Here is a 13,522-nt window from a genome sequence, read left to right as displayed (position 1 = left end):
CTTACCATAAAATTTTCATAATTTTTGGTTTAGCCAATAAGTACATTTTATTCTTTAAATTCATCTCTATTCTGCAGTCTGGCAGTTTCGACCCTTCTTCACTAAAAATTAAATATCTCCTTGTACAGGATTCAGATGATGTTCTCGTTTTTCCCTTTTCAAAATAGACTTATTAAGGATTCTAAGAATGCATTTTATAACTCATAATAATTTTTTACAATTTTTAATGATTTTCCAAAGTAAAAATAGAGGAACCCGAATTCATTCTGACCTTGTCTCACAAAATTTATTATATCTCATAATTTACAATTCCATTTTCTTCTATGAGAAACTAGACTCAAAAAGATTTAATTTTATATTTTTTTCATCCTCTAATTCAATTTCCACGATTTATGGCGATTTTTCAAAATTAACCTACTGTTGCTGTCCAAAATTGTTTTAGTGCAAAATGTTGATTACTAAATTTATAACACCCTTATTCCCTTTCTCTATAATATTTCCCATCACTTTCTCTTATTTTTCTTCACTAACATATCAAGAAAATAGAACCTTATATAATAAAACCCTACATTAACATCAATTTCATACTTTTTCAATCATATCAAACTCAAAAATATATTGAAATCTTGATGTTCTTACCTTGCTCTATTGATTTCAATCTTTAACTTGATTTTCTCTCTCCTCCAGCATCTATTTCTTGAATCTAACTTGATATTCTAGCTCCCCATAGTCTCCTTATCAATTTTCTCTCTTGGTGGCTATGGAAATTTCTTTGGATTCTAAGTGAAAATGGTGAATTTTTTTTGGTGAGAGGACCAAATTGTAAAGAAAGTAAAACTTTCTTTCTTTCTCTCTTCTTCTCACGTTGATGCATGGAAAAATGGTGGGATGATGGCTTCCATGTTCCTTCCCACATATATATTTATATACACTAAATAAAATAAGAAAATATCATTAAGAAAAAAAATCAAATCAAAATGTAATAAACTAATATTTATTTATTTATTTAATCTAAAATATCTCCAACATCATCATTATTTTCTAGATTTTTCTCTCTTCTAATTGACCATTTTGCCCTTTAGATCTTCTAAAATTCCATCCTTGAGTCATCACTTAATTTGGTAAAATTACGATTTAGTCCCTCATAATCCTTCATCTATTCAATTTGGTCCCAATTCATCCATTTTCCTTAGTTTCTAGATTATTTCACCCTTAAAATATTTACACTATTGATCCTTCAACTTTTCATATTTACATTTTAACCCTCAAATTTTGAGTATTTACTATTGGGTAACAAAACTTTTCTCACTTTTACAATTTAATCCTTTCTTCAATTAATATGTCATAATTTACTTCCCAATGTTGTAATAACTCAAAATTCTCCTTTTGTCACTTTATTTCCTTACTATATCAAAATAATATCTTATTGTAAAAATTTTCGTGGTATTACATTTCTCTCCCCTTAAAATAAATTTCGTCCTCGAAATTTCCTTGTTTTACTATATCAAGAATATCTTCTCTCTTACTGTAATAATTTTTTTTTCATTCCGACAATCTATCTCCATACTCATGAGTGCACAGAATTTATTCTCTTAGCTGAGGACATGATTAAATACATATAACTCAAATCACATCTCGATAATTCAATTCCCTTTAATAAAACAATTGTATTGATTTCAACTATCAAACACTAACATATCAAGATAATATTTTCTTAATGCTGAGGATACAGCTCAAACACACAATCTTTCAACATTCTTTTAGCATGCAAACCAAAGATCCTTTAGTCGTATTAGTTCAAGCAAACATATATTTTGATTGAACTTATTAACTTTAATAAAATTTACCTAAGGAAAAATTCAATCATTCAATTTTAAGTTTATGCTCTCATTGTTTATACCCTTACTGACGACAATTCCTTACACGAAAATCAGAAAAGCCTAGATACCAAAATCACCATATTTCAGCTCTGGAATTTCATCGTAGCAAAACAGAATAATAACTGGTCATAAACCGACCAAACCAACAGGGTTTTCGTCTAACATCATAATTCGCTAACATTCTCATAACATAAGAACTCCATTAGAAACTGAACAATTATACACATACTCTGAAGATAAAAGAATATATAGAATATCTAGAAAAGATCATCGTGTTCATTTCGATTGTAATCGTCACACACAGGCATCTTTACCACTTAATTATCATTTCTCTGACAAATTTTGTTATCACAAACCTCACATTATTCTATTTACTAACAAAAATCAATTCAAAACAACTTCTAGTTAATACATACATTCTTTAGGTATCATACCTGAATATTTTGTCTCATCAAATTTAACTTCTTCTTTAGTTCACATTTATGAGCTTATTCAACCTAATTCTCGTAAAAAAAATTCGTCATAAAGCAATACTAATAAGGGGGTGATGGTGAGGTCGTAAAGCCTCTAACTTACTATCATAAATACATATATATATGACTTAGCTTTCATCATCAATGTAATACCATCATAACCACATAGTTTATTCCAAGCAAATTCACACATCTATTTATTACAAATGTTTTCTGTCACTCACAATTTCACACAATGGATTTACTTACTCGAGCTCAATATTAATATCTAATTAAATTCCAATACTTGGCTTCCATTTTACTTACTGACATTTGTCAAATTAGAGAACGCCTTACGGAATTGAGTACTTTATTTTCTCGATGCCATAGTCCAACTATGGTCTTACACGTAATCACATATCACATATCACATACCGATGCCATAACCCAGCTATGGTCTTACACGGAATCACATATCACTTACTGATGCCATAGCCCAGCTATGGCCTTACACGAAAATCACATAATCACATTTTCACATGTTGTCATGGTCAAACCATGGTCTTTTCCGTCAATTCATCACATATCACTGAACGAAAGTACTCATTCTTGTGTTCTACTTAATTTGATCTTCCAAGTCAATTTTCATGCTATTATAATATTTGTAGTTCAATAATAAAGACATAAACAAAACATCATATTATTTCTAATTTAACAATTAAACATAAGATTCTATCAAATAAATATACTGATTACACTTATTCAAGCAAGTGTACATAAACACACATTTCATCTATTTGTGTATATTTGCTTACCATATTTACTTAATCAAATATGTTGAGGACATAACATCGCACACCAAGCAAACACGGATGGGCTTATCACCATATAAACTTTCATTTTATTCTACGTTTCCACATTTCTCATCTCAACTTATGGTTCTCATTTCGTACATTAACACATACTTATCATGAACTTTTATTCATACTTTTCTAAGTTTCGTTTCATCATAAACACATTTCAATCACATCAATATAAATTTTTTAGCATTTTTGAAAATAGCTCGATTGGAAATAATACAGAATTACCGGATATCACGCTATCACGAGTAGTAATACGGCATATATACCTAGACTCACTTACACTACGTTAGTCTGAGAATCGACTAAACCGTAGCTCTGATACCAATAATTGTAACACCCCCTACCAGTATCCGTTGTCGGAATAGGGCACGAGGCATTACCGGAGTTTACTGAACATTTTCAATAATTCTAAATCATTTATTATTCATATTCTGAAAATAATCATAGCGTCCCTCTATTGGGCTCTCAAAGCCTAAAACATTTATTAGGAACCTACTAGGATTAAACCGGAATCATATGGAATTTTTCGCAGAATCCTAAATATATATATAGATTTTAGAATTTTTTATTTCCGAATTAGGTGCAGGGTTCATACAGGCGTATCACATAACAAATCTTTTCATAAGAAATTGCATAACTGAAATCTTTCCACTCTTTCATAAGCTCAATTATATTTTCATCTAAGCACTTATCATTCCAATGCACCTTATAATTAAACATATTATCATTCAACAGTAATTTGGCACTTGCCTAAACTTTAAGCAACAACATTGGTTAGCGTACTTTCATATTGACAAACTTATTTTCTCGCCATGTCTCACTTAAATTTATTACTCGTCTTAATACACATAATTTTCCTTGTATCAACGTATCAAAGATAGTCTCATATTTACATGTCATGATACATATCATTTTCTTGTTGTTTCTTCTTAAATATAAATTATTCAATTCATTATGACAATATTTCATGTACCATAATTTTTTATAAGTTCAATGTATATTTATTCCAAGAGCAGTTCATAATCTTGAATATGCATAATTATCAAGCAAGTTTCACATACATGCATTTTCCATGTCATATTTTAGTATATCAAATAATTATCATTTCTATGTATTTCAAGTTTAATTTCATGATTTCAAGTACTTATCATTTTCTATTTTTATCCCGTTGAATTTCTAGGAATTTCGATCGATTTTCAGGGGTACACTTTAGTGTACAAGTTCGGGCCCGTCAATTAATATTCATGTGCACACATTTCCCAATTCAGAGAGCACACTCCCGTTAACCTCATTTCTTACAGCGGGATTACCAGTCCAGGCTAAATCCCCTGCAAGGGAGCACACTCCCGCGAACCTCATTTCTTACAGAGGGATTACCAGTCCAGGCTCAATCCCTTGCAGGGACAATTACTCTAATGAGCTTGGATCTAAATTACCAGTCCAGGCTAAATTCAGACCCTAATTCGGATTACCCGTCCGGGCTAAATCCATTTTCCACATATTCTTCGGGAGGGCTACATCAAGATCACCCGTCCGGGCTAGATCCTTTTCACACATATTCTTCGGGAGGGCTATATCAGGATAGGATCACCCATCCGGGCTAGATCCTTTTTACCGTCAATTCCTTTTCAAAGATCCATCAAATTTTCCTTCCATTCAACTGGGATTTTTTTCTCTTTTTATCAAATATATCAATGTTTCATCAATAACATACATTTCCAGCATCTAAGAATATAATTCAAGTTACACAAACTTACCAGGCTAAATTGCAGAAATATCAAAATTTAGGGACATTTTGGTAATTTTCTATTTTCTTGAATTTCCACCCAAATCTTGATCTAAATTAATATTTCATTCAATTTATTAATTTAAATGATAAAACAATTCATTTCATGCAATTTGGCCATTTTTGACATTTTTACAAAATTACCCTTAAAATTTTACTTTTATTCAATTTAGTCCCTCGAACCTAAAACATGTAAATTAGCTATTGTAAAATAAACTCATATTAGTGAATATTCACATATATTATTTTTCCTCCTCCACTCCATTCCACATCCTTGATATATATATTACCACTAATTACTTATTTACTCACAACAAGCTATTTACTTATTTACTCACAACAAGCTATTCATTTCATGCAATTTGGCCATTTTGACATTTTTACAAAATTACCCTTAAAATTTTACTTTTATTCAATTTAGTCTCTGAACCTAAAACATGTAAATTAGCTATTTTAAATTAAATTCATATTAGCTGAATATTCACATATATTATTTTTCCTCCTCCTCCACTCCATTCCACATCCTTGATATATATATTACCACTATTTACTTATTTACTCACAACAAGCTATTCACTTCAGTCATGGTCACTAAATTAATTATATCTTAAGCTACAGAACTCCGAATTGAGATCCGTCAATTTTTTCTGAAACTAGACTCACATATATTCTTACCATAAAATTTTCATAATTTTTGGTTTAGCCAATAAGTACAGTTTATTCTTTAGTGTCATCCCTGTTCTGCTGTCTGACAGTTTCGACCCTTCTTGACTAAAAATTAATTATCTCCTTGTACAGGATTCGGATGATGTTCTCATTTATTCCTTTTGAAAATCAAATTATTAAGGATTCTACGAATATAATTTATAACTCATAATAATTTTTGTACAATTTTTAATAATTTTTCAAAGTCAAAACAAGGGAACCAGTATTCATTCTGACCTTATCTCACAAAATTTATTATATCTCATAATTTACAGTTCCATTGATTACACGTTTCTTCTATGAGAAACTAGACTCAAGAATCTTTAATGTCATATTTTTCATCCTCTAATTCAATTTCCATGATTTATGGTGATTTTAAAATTTAACCTACTGTTGCTGTCCAAAACTGTTTTAGTACAAAATGTTGATTACTAAATTTATAACACCCTTATTCCCTTTCTCTATAGTATTTCCCATCACTTTCTCTAATTTTTCTTCACTAACGTATCAAGAACATAGAACCTTATATAATAAAACCCTACATTAACATCAATTTCATACTTTTTCAATCATATCAAACTCAAAAATATATTGAAATCTTGATGGTCTTACCTTGCTTTATTGATTTCAAACTTTAACTTGATTTCTCTCTCATCTAGCCTCTATTTCTTAAATCTAACTTGATATTCTAGCTCCCCATAATCTCCTTATCAATTTTCTCTCTTGGTGGCTATGGAAATTTCTTTGAATTCTAAGTGAAAATGGTAAATTTTTTTTGGTGAGAGGACCAAATTGTAAAGAAAGCAAAATTTTCTTTCTTTCTATCTTCTTCTCACATTGAATCATGGAAAATGGTGGGATGATGGCTTCCATCTTTCTTTCCAAATATATATATATATATATATATATATATATATATATATACACTAAATAAAATAATAAAATATCATTAAGAAAAAAATCAAATCAAAATATAATAAACTAATATTTATTTATTTATTTAATCTAAAATATCTCCAACATCATCATTATTTTCTAGATTTCTCTCTTCTAATTGACCATTTTTCCCTTTAGATCTTCTAAAATTTCATCCTTGAGTCATCACTTAATTTGGTAAAATTACGATTTAGTCCTCATAATTCTTCATCTATTCAATTTGGTCCAAATTCTTCCATTTTCCTTAGTTTCTAGTTTATTCCACCCTTAAAATATTTACACTATTGATCCTTCAAATTTTTCATATTTACATTTTAACCCTCAAATTTTGAGTATTTACTATTGGGTAACAAAACTTTTCTCACTTTTACAATTTAATCCTTTCTTGAATTAATATGTCATAATATACTTCCCAATGTTGTCATAACTCAAAATTCTCCTTTTGTCACTTTATTTCCTTACTATATCAAAATAATATCTTCTTGTAAAAATTTTCGGGGTATTACAAGTTACATACACACAATAAATTACTTACTCAAGATTAAGTCATACAATTAACTTCACAAATGAATAAATCCATAAACAGATCTAGAATAAATTCAACTTAGGTCATGCCCAATGTATTGTTAGTCTAGATAGTCACACCTATGTCTTTATCTTTCTATGAGTCACCAATTCGGATATCCAAGACAATGTATCTCCCTAATTAGACTTGATAGACAACAAAATAGTCATTTGAATCAATTTTCTTTATTTTGATTCTTCAGACTATAAATTGTTTAGATTACCTACTAATATAAATTGTCTTCTCGCATTATGATCCGACCACATGATGCAACTTGATATTAGTTAAATGTTACGCAATCAGTAAACCAATATTTGATTACACATTTTATTCTCCACATAGGTAGGATTGTTAAATTCATTGTTAGATTAATCATTATTAAATCAATATTTGTTCCTGATTAATTGTTAAATAAAATTCTTTCTAAGCAAGGCTCCGCATAGATAGGATTATTAAATTCAAACTGTGTTACCAAACTTGTGTTGATTTAAATTCAAACTGTGTTAACAAACTTGTGTTGATTTTCTTTCTCTCATTTGCTTATCTTGTTATCTCCCTGCAAAATTGTCTTGTTCTGTTTTCCTATCCTAACTCTTGTTACAATAATAAAAGGAACAATAAATTGTAACAAAGGCAAATCGAGGTTGTTTCAATTGGTATCAGAGCAAACTACAAACACACTTGAAGGAGATCCTAAGGTTGGTTTATAATCACGGAATCCATGAAGGAAGATATTTGATTTATTGAGTCTTGTTGTTGATTGACTCATCGAATTATGCTTATTGGAAAACTCCTATAAGGGCTTTCATCATGTCAACAAATGAAGTTACTATTGGAATCTAATACCCTTAGTGTAATTATTTTGTCATTAATGCTTGCAACTTCTAAAACATATTTATTAATAAAATTTCATTGTTCAAATTATTATCTTTTGCATACTTCTCTTCAATGGTCTTTGGAACAACTCTAGGTTTAACAATGATTAATTTAACAATCCTACCTATGCGGAGCCTTGCTTAGAAATAATTTTATTTAACAATTAATCAGGAACAACTCTTGATTTAGGCCCAATTTACCCTTACACTAATGGATAATTGCAACATCAAAGTGGTGCCTAAATTGTTACAATTACTCTCCCCAGAAATCTCATAGTGCAATCACTTAAACTCTTCAAAGAATGTCTAATAAAAAAGTGTCAAAATATCAAGTATAATATAGTAAATACTCGACAAATGAACACTCCAAAAGCACTCTCTACTATGTGTGTATGGCATCTTAAAAATAGGCTTTGAATTATTTCATCCCAAGTAAAAAGAAAAAAAAAAGGATAGATCAGTCTTCAACAAATACAATCCCACTTAAAGTAAATCTGATCAGCTCGTTATCTTTTAAGACAGCAAGAAATCCTAGTCAAAATTCTAACTTCTAATTCTTGCATATGTTACTTGATCAAAATATAAATAACCAACATTAATTTTATACAAGTAAATTTACCAATAACATCACTTTGATTGTCATAAACTGTTCAAACAGAGAATGAAATAGGTATATGGGACAGTCAACCAAAGTTCCTAATAGAGCCATTACGAGTTATGCCCTTTTGTTGAATAGGAAACTGCATTTTTGGCCCATTCAAAAGTTAAAATTTCAATTGAAGTAATTTTAATACAAAATGTTAAGCTTTGGCACCATTTTTATTTTTATTTTATCTTGGTTCCATTACACAATTCTTGACTTCACCCCTACGGGTTACCATCACTGCACTGGGGTTTTCTCAGCTGAGAACATCGTGGAGGAAGAAGCAGAAATGAGTTACCTTTGAACAGGCGTAGCAGTCTTGGAATAGTATCCGGTGCTATGGCAATGCAAAATATCATTGCCCGGGCAAATATCATCTGTTTCTCCATTTTTCTACGCAATATTTACCTTACTGGTATTTGGTTTTTTGCTTCTGATTGTGTTACTTCTAGTGCTTAAGTAGATTTTATGCTCGATTTTAAATATTAAAACCGCTGACACTGTACCAACTTAACTTTTCTGACTGAAACTAGTTTGAGAATCCCTGAAATTCTTAATTAATTTTCTTTTTGTAAATACAATCAATATGAGGGCCAAAGAAATAAATTGAAGCATATTTGGGTAGTAAAAGAAGCAATACCTTTTGTTTAAACATTATATCACTAATCATTTACCATACTGAGATGCGGTGTGCTTCTCTCGCCACTAAATTTATCCAGGGCAATCAGACGCAACCCTACGTATTAATCATTTACCATACTGAGTTCCTTGTTGGTTGCTTTGATAACTTCTTAAATAATAAAAAAGTTTAGAAGACAAAATATCTTCTTATTATTCTTACTTATTTCTTAACATTGAATTCGTTTGAAAAACAAAATAGTACAGATATATGACTAAAATAGAGTTCATAATTCATACAAGATTTTCAAGTTGCAATTTGTTTGGCAAGATAGAAATGGTCTTCACGGTAAATTCAAACTTTTTTTAATCAGATTAAAATGAATGTACAAGCTAGGTTATTATGTTGCAGGTCTATTCTTAATGTTCCGTCTTCTTTAATTAGTGACTGGGGTCTATTGCAGCCAATTTTGTGGTGTTTTCATGGGGGAAATGAAATGTTCACTTATTCAAAAATAGAAATATAAATATTTTATATAGGCAAGGCAAGGGAATATTATTTTAAGTTGATTTATTTCAAAGTATGATGAAATTTACTAAACTTCTCATACATTTATTCTAATCAAGTGCTGCAAAACCATGTGAATTTTGCACAGTCCAAGAGAATGTCCTCTTAGTAATGAATTACGGTCACGTTATATTCAATAATAACAGTGGTGCCATCGAAAAAGTAATTCTTGAGTCGAGCATACCCTTCTGCCATCCTGAATTCTCCTCTTCCTCCCACCACCGAAAGCTCACGTTCCGTCTCTATTAACGGATTCCTTGAAAATATGCTAATAGAGCTGCCCTTAAACTTTCCGGTAGTAAATCCAAAATCTAAGTACATCACCACGGTCGTTGAATTTTTGCCGGCCAAGATCCCAAGTCCCAGAGCATTCCCAATCACCTCTGAGTTGTCCCCAGGACCTATCTTGAGGGGATCATCAATGGCATATAGGGTGCCAAATGGCACTGATGAGTAGTTGTCGTTGCTTGTGTTGTTAGCTTGGGCTACCATGACTACTGTTGGGTTCTTACCGCGGAGAGTTTCGTGCAAAAAGAAGTGAAGATTAGTGACCTTAACCGGCCTGGGATCATATGGTAAGCTCTCCGAGTAGTATTGGCTCTGCACCGCTACTTGGCAGAGGCAAACCATCAGAATCCAAGTCAACGTCAATGTTCCTCTCATTGTCTCTGCTCTACAAATTTATGGGGCGAAATATAGATGAAGGCTAGTATTTATTGCCTAAAACATTTTATATATCGTGTTGATTTCTCATCTGAAAAGATAAGGCAGGAATTAAGCTGAGTTAGTTTAAGGCTCTCTTTTCGTGACAATGTTTGCATAATTTCAATAACTTTTTTGTTTGGCTGAGAAAAAACAAAATTAAAGAAGAGAAGGAATCTTCATCACCTAATGGGTGTGAATCAAACAAAAAAAATATTTTACTCAAAAATCATTTTAGAGATAGTAGTGAGCTTTAGTAATAAAATTTGAAATCTAGTTAAAATGTAAAATCTTACTTCTGATTTGTCGATTCAAAGATAATTTAATAAATTACTTTCAGTTATCGTTATGGTGCTTAACAATCAATTTCACCTTACTTTTTTGATAACTAAGAAATTGTTTATTTTATTAACAAACAACCCTCTCAAGATTTAATTTATTTATCGTATAAAAAATTAAAGAGACTCAATTCACTACAGCAAAACAGGTTTTTAGCGACTTTTTTTGGCCCTATAAGCGCCGCTAAATTTTACAGCATTTATGTGAAATACGTTGCTATAGAACATGATCTTTAGTGGCGCTTTTATTAGAAACGCCGCTAAAGAACATGATCTTTTAGCGGCACTTCTTTTACATACGCCACAAGAGAGTCAAGCATGTTGTGGCGTTTGTAGCTAGAATTGCCGCAAAAGATCATGTTCTTTAGCGGCGTTTGTAGTAAAAGTGCCGCTAAAGATCATGTTCTATAGCAGTGTTTGTAAGAAAATGCCACTAACATTAACAAATTTTACCAACCCATTTTATTTCATATAGAACTCGAATTTTCAACAGATTTTCCTATAACTTCAAAGCCAACCAAAAACTTCAAATCTAAATGATACTATCACGAAAGAAATATGTATATGATCTAAATTAATAAATGAAATAACAAAATATATTCAAAAGTTATATTGTTAAGATATTCTCACAATAAGAAAACAAAAGTCTAAGATGGCGGATTCTACGATTGATTCTGCTGAAACATCTTCATCATATTTTGAAGCTGGAGCTGGAGCTCGTCATATTTTCTTGTTGCCTCTACTGCCCTTGCTGTGCCTCTGCTTCCCTCGCTGCTACCTCTGCTTTAAGTTGTAGCTGGAGTTCATCATATTTTCTTTTAGTCTCTTCTTCTCTCGATGCTGCCTCCGCTTTAAGTTAAGCAATTTGCTCAGTTGTGCTTGCTTGCATCTGAGTCATCTGGTCCCTTAACCTCTAAACTTCAGCTTGAGACTGATTCATCGAAGGCATGTATTGCTGTGAGCTGGATCCAAAATGTTGGTTTGGGCTAACGAAAAATCTTTCAAATCGAACCCGACCATACCTTTCAAGACCCAAAACTTTAGTAATAACTAGGTTATCAATGTCGTCCAGATTAACAGAACTATCACTTGAAGCCATCGCTTCATACTCCGCCTTTTTATCCTTTAGTTTCTCCTAATAAATCAAGGAGTTAGAAACGAAATGTGTAATCAAGCAAATGCAACATAACTTAGCATTATTTGCATTACAAACGACGAATTAAACCATTATAATTAAACATGATAAATATTTAAAATAATTCAATTTTAAGTAAATATACCATAATTTCTGCAGCTTCAATAGTCATAGGAGATTCATCTTTCTTTCTACGTGTAATGTCAAAAAGCTGAAGGCGTCCAACTTCCTACAATATAGTAGAAAAAATATTATTTACTAGAAATTAATTAATATTTTACATAATTAATAAATTCAAAATACCTCGTCATCAGCTACACAAGCAAAACTTTTCGACCCAACTGTATGCGTGAATTTTTGTTTTTGCCTACTTGTAGTTCCAACACGCTCACAATCCTAAATTATGAAATTATTATTACGTATATAGTAAATACTATAAACCGAAATAAATATAAGAGTTTGGAAGTATGTAATACCTCTCCTTTCTTTGAATTCCAAAATTCAACTACATCTTCCCATTGGTACCTTAGCATTCCCAGCGGGATATTTCGCAATTTCTCTTCGAGGCTTATATTTTTCTTAAATATTTCTTTTTTAAAAGTACTTTATCGTCTCTTTATTTCTTTGCTAATGCTTTCTTCACATAATTATCTGAGACCTCTAAAGCAAATCTCTCCTATAAATAACACAAGTTTAGAAAGTAAACATAAATAAAAATTAAACCAAAGTATTATAAATTACATTCACGTTATTACCTTAATATTATCCAGAGCATGATTTTTGTTACTATCAGGCATATGATGTCATGACTCGTAGTTGATTGGCAACAGATTGGCATTTCATGCTATAATGCCCAAGTATCCTGCTAAAAGTCGAGCTTCTGATCCAATACGCTGACCATGACTGTTTCTAGATTCTTTGACACGCTCCACAGAATTAAGATTGTATAAATCCTTTAATAGTGCACGTCTTCGAATTTTGCGCCTCCGACCATTTTCAGCTAAAAAATTGTATATAATAATATAAGAATTTGAAACAAAAATCAACAATAAAAGTCAACATGCATGTAAATTAAAGTTAACATTACTTTGAATTTCTACAAGTTCATCAATTGTATCGGAAACATTCGAAGATCCAATAGCAGTCTGTTGATCACTATTTGATTCTTCCAAATTTGGAGGATTTTGAATAATACTTAGATCTCGCAATCTTCTTCTAGACATATTATTTGCAATATGCATAAAATAGTTGAAATATTAGTAACTAATTACAACAATAATAGTAATGGATATATTTAACAAGATCAAGATTTAAATTATAAAATTACATATAATTAGAAAAACGTAAAATCTTACTACATCATGATTCGTAAATATCTTTATTCACATCCTGGCAAACCCATTGAAATTGTGTACTAGTACTAGGGATAGTTTCATTTAAGTTTTGTTTTGGAAAA

At 30.9% G+C, this 13,522-nt stretch overlaps 1 protein-coding gene across 1 annotated transcript; it reads right to left on the bottom strand.

The window, feature by feature from the left end:
* Window positions 1-9,821: 9,821 nt before the first annotated feature.
* On the bottom strand, window positions 9,822-10,569 carry LOC105787314 (dirigent protein 4). Its single transcript, XM_012613688.2, has one exon. It carries the CDS (start codon window positions 10,552-10,554, stop codon window positions 9,997-9,999), a length of 558 nt encoding a protein of 185 aa, XP_012469142.1. The 5' UTR covers window positions 10,555-10,569; the 3' UTR covers window positions 9,822-9,996.
* Between the last annotated feature and the right edge of the window lie 2,953 nt (window positions 10,570-13,522).

The sequence above is a fragment of the Gossypium raimondii genome, chromosome 1 (genome assembly GCF_025698545.1).
Source record: "Gossypium raimondii isolate GPD5lz chromosome 1, ASM2569854v1, whole genome shotgun sequence".
NCBI lineage: Eukaryota > Viridiplantae > Streptophyta > Magnoliopsida > Malvales > Malvaceae > Gossypium > Gossypium raimondii.
The sequence above is the reverse complement of the archived record's forward strand: the minus strand, read 5'-3'. Positions and strand labels throughout refer to the sequence as shown.

What these genes read in the sequence shown, in the direction of transcription:
- LOC105787314 (XM_012613688.2), bottom strand. Translation starts at nt 10,554, where the DNA reads ATGAGAGGAACATTGACGTTGACTTGGATTCTGATGGTTTGCCTCTGC.